Source organism: Erithacus rubecula (genome assembly GCF_903797595.1).
Source record: "Erithacus rubecula genome assembly, chromosome: 3".
Lineage (NCBI taxonomy): Eukaryota > Metazoa > Chordata > Aves > Passeriformes > Muscicapidae > Erithacus > Erithacus rubecula.
In genome coordinates this window covers 19,623,116-19,633,583 of record NC_136689.1, presented here as the reverse complement: position 1 = coordinate 19,633,583, position 10,468 = coordinate 19,623,116, and the positions used below count along the sequence as shown (strand labels likewise).

Here is a 10,468-nt window from a genome sequence, read left to right as displayed (position 1 = left end):
TATTAGCACACTGTCAGTGTTTCTATCTTTAGAAAACTATTTAATATCAATATTCATTCCACAGCATGTGACAGCATCGGAGGCCCACAAATCCTAAAAATGAATATTCCTGATGTGAAACAGAGGGATTTGAAAGATCCTTACCAACCTTTGGTCAAGAATTCTTAATTCCAACTGATGTTTGCTCAGTCTTGCAAAAGAGCCAGCCATCTACAAAATCCATTTATTGTTACTAACCTGGCACAGGTGTAAAATGAATGAGGAATAATGTTTTCAGCTACCCAAGAAAACGTCATTTTCCACAGTGAGTATTTCAGCAAGTCTTGATCAATCTGGTGGTACCCTGTGATGCAGAAATGCCACTATTAACTTGCCCAACCTGTGCCCAAATTAACACTACCCAGCCACCCAGGACACAGCAGCAGTAGCTATAATAAAGCTGAGTACAATGTCTGCCCTCCTGTAGAGTGAAGTCAATGCAACTAACATCTCATACTAACTTCATGTCTGGAGCAAGGCCTGAGGATCTTAATCTAAAGTCTAATAGAGTATATATTTATTCTGTGAAGAGTTAAGAGCAAAAGTAGGAAAGGATAGAAAGGTCAACAATTCCTTCAAGCATTTCTTATCAGCCCTTTGTTCCACATAAATCACTGAGAGCCATGAAAGTGTGGAAGATCAGGCCTTGAAGTCACTGGCAAGTTTAAACTTAATGGAAACAGTGCTAAAAAGTCAGTGGCTTTCCATACTACAGAATTTTCCATTTGCTCTCAGCTGTGAGTACTACATCACATTCCTTCAGATAAGACCTTTGTTTGTCAAGGAAGCCAGAATAGATTTCTTCTTTTTGGCTAAACTTCACTTACAATGTATTCTGATGATCTTTCCCATTTCTAATACATGTGTGTTTCAAATAATGTAGCTGCACAGAAATAGTTCTGACACACGCCAACTTCAGCTCTTTGTGGTGTGTCACTGTACACTGTTTACATTTATTCACTGAGACAGTGCAACATGGTACTAACAATTGCTTTTGAAAAAAGTTGCCTCTTCACTGCAAATAAATTTTATTTCCTCCTCTCCCCGTCTTTTTCCTAATACAACCTGGTTTTGGCTCTTTATTCAGGCTGAGTAGTTCACTGAATTTAATCTGAGCAATGAATGATCTTGCATTATGTCTATGTGCACATAGAGCATTTGCAATTGTTCTGGATACAATGTAAGAACCTGTAAAAGATGTATAAATTTTCCCCAAGACAAACCATTGTTGCTTCTACACAGCCAAGATCACCTCACTGTTCTACATCAGACTGGAATAAGTTATAGTCCTTACATGAAGACAGGTGTGCCTTTGGATGAAATGCAGCAAAGTTCTTCTCAACCTCAGCTGTTTTTGCATTACCCAAAGGACAAGAACATCACTTTGCACAGCTTCTATTAAAAGCACTCCATGTGAGTGAGCTATAGCAGAGGAGATACTCTTGGGGAGTAAATTTGTCTTTGATCTATAACTAGGATGTTGCAGTAGGCAATCATCTATAACTCTGGTAACATGGGTGGAGGCTCTTGCAGCAGGCAGTTCTCTGTCATGAGCAGCAGCTTCCTGTGGTCAGAAAATGGCAAAAATCTTACTGCTGGGGAAGGAAAAATGTGGACTGTGGTGCTGGAATTGGAACAAACCTGAGTAAATCAAAACTCTGTGCTCTCCTCTTCTAGTTACCAGTTGGTAAATGCAGATGGACTCATCAGCTTAATTCTGCTGTCTTTGTTTCTGTTAAAGGCTCTACTGGCACTCAGAGGTCCACATGTATATTAGTGGCATCAGTTATTGTCCCAAAGCACTATGTATTTTTTAAAACCCCTTATTTTCAAAAATGGACTTTATTGCTGATATTTGCAGCCAGAATTTATGGACACTTCTGCTTGGATAGGAGTAATATTGGATTCTGATATCATTACCCTGGAAATAGATTCAGATGCTGAATGTGTCTCAATCAAAAGACCTGTAACCATAATGATTGATTCTTATACTTCCAGGAGTGTTTATGTGATTGTAAAAATGCTGCAAGGTAAGCTTTCAAATATTACATACAGTAATGCTCTTATGAAGTATACATTTATAAGGCTTTTCTGAACTTAATTTCATAAGGTCCAATTCAATTAAGCAGGAAACTTTTTTGCAGATATAATCCTTGAAGAGTGGAGTACTGAATGCTCTTTAAATCAGTTGACTTGGGATTTAATGCTGCAGTAAAAAAAGGAATTTTAATAAACAAATTCCTTATAGTATCTGACTGTAAAAGAAGGACATTCTATCTTTGAGCTGACCATTCAAAGGACTCTCAAAAGAGTCAGTGAAATTCTTAACAGAATCTGGTTATTACAATTTTTAAATTTTGTTTGCATGCTTGGTTGGGGTTTTTTTCTGCAATAGAACATATAAGCCACAAGCACTAAAAGCTAGGGTACAACTGCTTTTCAAAGCTCCTGTAAATGTTAAAGTGATTCTTTCCACTGGGCTGATATTTCACCTTCTCTTGCTGCAGGATGTTGCTCCACATATATTCTTGGATCATATGGAAAACTTAAAGAAGTACACAGGTTATAAATTAGGGAAATGTAGTCAGTTTTCTTATACATCCTGGTGTAGAAGAGCTTGGGGTTGATGGTAAGAGGAACATTCTTCTAATAATGCTTAGTGCAGTTTCATTACCTGCAATCACATTTGAATACAAGCTATACTACATGAAAAGAAATTGAATTATAGGCTTGGTACTCATCATCTTTCTAATGGAAATTCCATCTCATGTATCAGCCAAGACACAGAGCTAGAAAAGAAAGAATGTGTGCAGTCATGCCCTACCAGGACTCTGGGGATTGTAGAGTGGAACCAGGTTCCATGGTCCTCATTTAGAGCTGAACTGGACCTTAGACAGGAGCACAAGCAAGTAGAGTGGTTTATAAATAATTATAAAGCTCTGGTCCTTCATACACTTGTTCTCAGAATTAACATCACTCATATGAGTGATCCCATTAAATCCACAGCATCATCTACTGCTCACAAAATGAAAGCCCATTAAATCCACAGCATTACTTACTGCCCACAAAATGAAAGCCCATAAACCACTTAACTACCTCTGACCTGAGGGATCTTCTCATCTGTGCACTCTGGGACAAACTAAGACTGACATGGCTCTGAATTAATTAGTCCTCTGCAGCTCTTCTCATCACTTCTCTCATGTAGACAAATGCCAGTATTTACAGGATGAAGTTCATAATTGAAAACGTTCACTGCCAATTCATGCAGAGACTATTGTCTATAATATACGATATCAACAAAACCAGAGATCTTATGTCAAAATACTTTAATGATCATCTAAGAAACAAAACATGATGAATGTCACATATTGCCACCATCCTGAGATTGTGCTTAGCTACCATTAAACCAGCAGAAAGGAGTTTCAGAATTTTCCAAATAATTTTTACTTTGTATTTTAAAAAATCACTCAAAATTTGCAAATGTAACAGTCACTGTGTGAAAAAATCACTCCCTTTTCTCCCCAAGTGTAAAATATTTCTCTAAGTAATAATGCAGTTTAATGCTCACAAAATCACATCAGATCAAATCCAACACTGAACTGCTGAGATACACACAAATTGTCTCCTTAGGATCATCACCCTGAAATTAAAATAATAAAATATGTTATTGATATATCTTGCAGAGAAGAGAAACTGCTTGTTATTCTTGAAGTAAGACAATAGTTCAGTCTTCTGCGTATGCATTGCACCTTCTGCATCATCTTTTCATCTACTTTCCAGGTTGTGAGTCTGTGAGATCTATTATACAGAATCACAGGCTCTCAGAATTCTCTTGGCTAAGCTGGAATGCTCATGCCTGGTCCAACTCGAGTATCTTCTCTTTCAAAAGGAGGACTCCTTCATTCAAACATTCATTCATTCATTTAAACACCCCCAGAATCACTCATGCTTACCCCACCTGCTCCACACTCTCTGGGCTGCCTAAGCTAACCAAGGCTAGGTCTAGCCAGTGTCTTCATGGGGACACATCCATTGCTAATTTGAATATGGATATGTTTTAAATTATATTATCTTACTTATATTTTGAAATCGCCAGAGATTGCAATTATTCTGTTTCTTCAACAGGATAGTTGTGCTGTGGTAAACAAAATGCTTCTAGGTATGTAAATACTTCTTCATTTGAACTGAAATCTAACATAAATTCTGATTTGATTTAACCTGTACTTTTCTATTCTGGTAGGTTTTAACTAAACCAGAAACAATTTATCTCCCCTTGTTTCATTACTGACATTATTCTTAACATGTAAATTTAATTCACTGAATGCATGAGCAAAGTGTGCACTTAAAAGCTGTACTGCAGGGGTTCTAGGGCAGAAAACCTTTCTTTCAATATCTAATAATTTCACATCAGATAATATTTGCCCAAGTCAAGAATAGTCTGCAATTTGGCTACCTGACAGGAATCCAGAGGTGTCCTTTTTAAAAAATGTGGTATCATTTTGCTCAAGGTAATTAAAAGTGAACTCTGGGTTAGTTCTTATTTCTCTAGCTACATTGGAGCACCACAGGCATAAAGGAATTGCAACAGAATTTAAGCTCATGTTGGCATTCTACAGTTAAAAATAGGTTATGTGCAACAGTATTTATCACTTACTTGGATTGCAGCAAATTTCAAGATTAAAAAAAAATCACATACTGACAGAGCTTGGAAAAAAATGATTATTTTTGATGCTAGTCCCTGAGAAAGTAAGCAGGTATCCCCCCTGCTTCCCAGGATTCTGCTCCACCTTGAGTGGAGGGAGTCACTGCTGCTCTCTGTCAGAAACAGATCACATTTACTCGTTTGGCTGGAGTTTAAAATCTCATACCTACTTTTTACTTTTCAGGTGAGATACACAGTGGAGAATTCAGCAGTTCTGACTTCCTAACCACCAGCACACCTCTCCTCCCTCAGTCCTTCTGCTCAGACAATTGAGCACTATTTTTTTCCCCAGGCTCTGTGTTTTCTCATGTTAACTGACTCCTCTGAGCAGATGCTTAATGTTACTGTTTTGTATGTCAGAGCAACACATACTCATCTGCCCTATTGTGTTTTCCTAGCAAACAGAAAACCTGATGGATTCTCGGACAGACAAAATTTGCATTTTAACCAGACTTCTGGGCAGTCAAATTTATGCCAGTCTGATTAATTTATCATCTGACAATTTTTCTAATCAGATTTTTCCCCCCCTATTTTTGAATATGAATTAGGACATTTCCCCTCCTTGAACCTACATTTACTTGAAGCTAATGACATGCCCTTCAGGCTTACCAGGTTAAATCAATGAACAAATAAGACTTCCTTCAGCTGCAAGGTCATTGCAAAAATGATTTGGTAATCTAATACAAAATAATAATTACTTATATTTCAAGATTTTGCTGTTGCTGCATTTTCTGTTTGACCCTCTGTGACAAGTGGGTACCAACTTTAGCAACAACCTGTATATGTCTGCTGTACATAATTGTTAGGGTACAGGAGAGGATATTAAGGCAGAATTTCCCATATTGTGGGACTCTAGAGGGTTCTCACATCTGACAATTCTCTCTATCCAATAAGAAAAATTCACCTTTCCAATGGCAAGGATGGTGTTTAGAAGCAATGTTGCCAAAAATGATTCATTGGGATGCAGTTATGCTCTCCTTATAAGTACTCCCAGCAGAGAAGCTTCCTTCACTTCTCATTTACAGCAGCAAACTTTTGTGTCTGGTAATGTGTGTGGGAGGTTCTGCCTGAGCCTTCTGTGGGCACCCATAGGTGTAAGGAACCTCCAGTTAACCACTAAGAGGGTTAGAGCATGGAGAAGAACATAAAACGGAAACTGAAAAGAGAAAGGAGATTGTTCAATTTTTAGAAAAGGTCATCTCCAGTAAAATATTCTCAGTATAGAATTTCAATTATCTCTAATAGTTGATAATACTAGCAGAATGGTAGCTCATACCAAAAGCATTTTTTCATTTTTTTCTTTGTAAATGTAGGTGTAAATTAGAGAAGCATAACTTACTCTTCTGGTGTTTGTTTTTTTTTTTTTTTTTCCTTTACAGCTTATTTGGCAAATTTGGCCACAAGTGACTTTCACTCTGTCAAGCATGGACAGCATTTAATTAACACATAAAGATACTTAAATATTTTTGTGGTTTCTATCTGCTTCTCTCTAGAGTAAATATTTCTAAGGAGTTGGCTTTCATTTTCTTAGCTCATGTAGTTACTACAATTAGAATTACACAGTATGTCTCCAAAGATTTATATTATAGGAATAATAAATACAATGGAAACTGTTGGATATAAACAGCCACTAAGAAAAAATACATTATGTATTTCTTAACCTTTTCAATAAGCTGCAACCTTTTATAAGCAAAAAAAAAGCATACCTTAGTCACATGAAACTGCATATACATACAATTCAACTCCTCTTAGGTAATCTCCTGCCATGAACTAGGACAATGGATTCACTATATGGATTCTAGTCCCTTCTCACAGGTTTTATATTATTCTAATAGTCTGAAAGCCATTTATTTTTCTGTTTCTTAAAAAAACCCTTGAAACTGAATAAAATTGTTCCTTCCTGGTACTAACAATCTGCTATTTTAAAACTTAGCATTCTCTGATGATATGCTAAGTGTGAATGTATCTTTGACAACATGTTTTCTAAATATCAACAAAGGATATTTTCAAATATATTTCAGAACTTAGCCAGAAGAAAAGTGCCCTTAGTTTTTAAGCTTGAAATTTCTGGCTTGAACAAGATGATGCTATTTATTTAACTTGAGTAATACAGTCATGAGATTACATCAGTCCAATTAAAGTATATAGTATACAATGGCAGTTCTACTGTACACTTCACTTACTATTATATTAACTTGAACCCCCTGGAAAAATAGAGTTCTATGAAAGGAGACTGGCAACAGTATTATGAGCTCAGGAATTTTGGAGTTAGCTTAAAAGATGAAGAAGTATTTCTACAAATTTGTCTTATTTTGTCAACAGGGCAAATCAAGATTGAAAACATGCAGACAAATCTTTTCAGAGTCATCTCTAGTGTGTATACTGCAAATTGGCTCAGGGTCAGAGGCCAGACTGTGCTGCATTTCTCTGAGGCAATACACAGAAGGCAGAAGTCCAAGGGGTTGGGATAAAAAGAACAGAGGAAAAGGAATGACACTTCATCCTGCATTTATAACTCCCAGATTCTGAGCTGCCTTAAGGTAAAATGCTCAGCAGGATCTGCTGTAGTGTATGGCAGCTCCCTCACTGCTTGAATCTTTACATAACAAGAGGCAATGAGGCCATAGATGCATGCTTCCCCTTCATGGAACAATCCTCATCCTTACTCTGCTTTCTGCACACACCTGGAAAGGCTGTGCCAGGATTAGGTGTCTCCTCCTGGAGATCACAATGTGTCAATGCCTTTAATAAAGCAACTTTTAAAGGAGGCTGGCACTTGGGAACTGATACCAAACCAGACATAAGTTGACACAGACATGTATCTGAGATAAGGAGATACTTCTGGTTGACTATGGTTTATGGGGATAATTTTTACTTAGCTATGCTCCCCATCTAATATTCACAATTAGAAAGCATTTCTCAACTCTGTGATACATATTTAGTCAGAAAGATCCAGTCTTCCACTTATTTAAGAATACAACTTTCATTGAGTGTAAGGTAGAAATGTCTCTCAAGAACAGACACACACTTTGTAAAACAAGTTTTCTCTTGGCACATTAGTGAAATAAAGACATTTCATGTGGCAAGAACGGGACCTACCTTTTTAGCCTGATTCACATTTACCAAACTGCACCTTCAAAATGCCTTTGCCATGAAGCTCAAGGATCTGGTTGTATTCTTTGGGCATTGCATGGAAACCCGGTTTAGGCAGCTGGTTGTCGTAGTAGTGGTGGCTGATTGGCATCTTGTCTATGGATTTTGAGAAAGGCCAGAAGCCATAGAGCTTCACATTCTCACACAGCTCAAGAGCAGCACTAGTGATCATAAAACCAGATGACAACCGGTAGGCTTTCACACCCTTAGTTCTCCAGAACTGGGCAAGACTTTTCAGATAAGTGGGGTGAAAAAATATTGCCCTTTGGGGAGCTTTGAACTCTTTCAGAGTGTGATATACTTTAAAAGAAGTGGCTGTGTTGCTTCTGAAGGAAAATGCCGGCAGTAAAAGAAAAGTATCTCCATAGACTGCAATGTTTTCCAGAAATTCTGTCTTCTTTTCATTTAGCTTTTTGTATCTGCAAAGTACAAAATTTTAGGAATGGAATGTAGTATTGACACAAACATTACAGACTGGAACAGCACAACTCTACTTGCAAAGATGCATTATGAGCTCTGCTGCACCAGTTCAGCCTGTGTACACTGCAAGTTTACATCACTCTATTATGAGTTGTCATATGTGCAGCTATGGAAATCTGACTGTTGTATAGTAAGAAAACACTACATAGGATTGAACTGGCAAAACAGGAGATATGGAAGCAGATCAAATCCACTGCTAATGAGACTAGGACATGTTTACAAAATTGATCAATCCAAGAAATTAAGAAGAATGCAAAAAAAAAAAATTGTGTTCATTCTTTCGCTCTCTAAAAATGCAGACACTACAATATATATTGTATGTGTTTGTGAAATCTGTTTCTTACAACAACAGGTATACAAAAATCTCTCTTCAAAATCTCTGTGTCTGCCCTGTGTGGATATCCAAGGATGTATGCGAGCAGTCTTGGAGTTTTACTGTGTGCTCAATACAGGATATACTTTTAAAACAGCTAAAAATATAGGCATCCCTGTTTATGACCTTCAGCTACAAAGAGAATACATGGATATCTATCAAGACTTAGAGCTCTAACTTCATAAATGGTGAGGATTTATTCTTGGATGCTTTCAGTCCCCAACAAAGAACAGAGATTTAACTCTCACCACTGCATTATTTTGTGCTCCCAAATACTGACTACTGAAATTTCCAAGTTATCTGAGAAGTGAGGCAAGCAAGGGGTCACTCAATTCATGGCTTCTATAGATCTGACTTTTCTGAATGACCTAAACATATAGAGCTTCCACCCTCTTTGGGACTCAAAGCACTGAGTCTTCCTTTGTAGGTAGTTGTTCATTTAAGCAGTGTATTTTCATGTTTTAAAGACTATCAGAGTGCACTCTTTACAAATGGTTCCAGCAGAAGCTGGAAAAATTGGTTTAATTTCTCTTCACAACTTGAGTAGGTTCAAAGACTCTTCATGCAGCACTTCAAGACAGAGGTCAGCAGCCACTGCCATTTCCATTCAAAACATTCATGGAAGAGTTACCTCTTGCACAATTAAATTAGTGTAAGAAGTGATATGTCCCTTTTCAGCCTGAAGGGGTTTAAACTTACAGCTTCTGCTTGCCAGAAAACAGCCATTACTATCAGACTCTGAAATAAAATGAATGAGAGAGACTCAGGCCCTGCTACTGACCCTGAATCTCTGTGCATGCAAGAGTCACACAGCCAAAACAAGCAACAAACGCCTGAGCCTATGTCTAGGAAAAGTGGCTGAAGGGTGTATTTCTGCATTCCACTACAAGAATTTTCTCTGGTTTTACTCTGTGTAAAGTACTGAGCCTACAGGATAGAATTCAAATCAGTATTCTTCCTTAGCTAGAAACCTGGGCACCTCAACAGTGTCTCAATCTCTGTTGCAGTTCTGCCACTGTAACTAGTGTAGCCATTAGGACATGTAAGAAATGTGCTTTTCTCCAAGAGAGTTCACCTGACAAGAGAGTTTACACTCTGACACACACAGTTCAAAAGCTGATTAACCTTAACATTAAAAACATCAGACTATGCCAGTATGCAAATAAAGAAAATTACAGAGAATAATATCACAATAGGTGTTCTGAGAGAAGAAACAAACTTGGTTCTGCTGAACGTTTCCCGCTTCTTCTTCAAAAGCATTTACAGTTTTTTCTGAATATTTAAATAAATGCTTTTTTAAAATCATAAAGTCCTCTTATACTCTCAGTTAATCTTCCTACAAGTTTATCTCCCATTTACTTCAGTGTAACTCCTATTAACCCTAGTGTGACTTGATTTCACTAAAAAATGACTGCAGCTGTGGCAGAACACTTTGATTAAGCCCAGAAAAATTGTGGATCAGGTCAGACATCACCAAGGATGCTGAGTCATTGGATAATTTCCCTTCTTCATATCCTTGTGCAGGCCCACTAACATCAAAGAGATAAATCCAATTTTGGAGAAGAATAATTCATTTTCATTAAAGTCAAAAAAGGGTTGGGTAAGCATTAACACAGTAAGTACTCATTGCAAAAAATGAAATTCTATCCCTAAATCAATGCAAAAATGTCTGTTAGTTATTTCTATGTACTCATTGTCGTCTTTCCTTTCAAGGAGAAAAA

General features: G+C 37.3%; 1 protein-coding gene across 3 annotated transcripts in view; it reads right to left on the bottom strand.

Annotated features, from left to right (window-relative positions):
- Positions 1-3,350: 3,350 nt before the first annotated feature.
- ST8SIA6 (ST8 alpha-N-acetyl-neuraminide alpha-2,8-sialyltransferase 6) overlaps positions 3,351-10,468 on the bottom strand; it is a 53,133-nt gene continuing 46,015 nt past the window's right edge. For all 3 annotated transcript variants that reach the window (XM_079299841.1, XM_079299840.1, XM_079299839.1), the window contains 2 exons: positions 7,841-8,313; positions 3,351-3,679 (listed from right to left, as the gene is read on the bottom strand). In XM_079299841.1, coding sequence (XP_079155967.1) covers positions 7,845-8,313 — 469 coding nt within the window. In that variant the 3' untranslated portion in view covers positions 3,351-3,679; positions 7,841-7,844. The remainder of the gene's footprint in view (positions 3,680-7,840; positions 8,314-10,468) is intronic.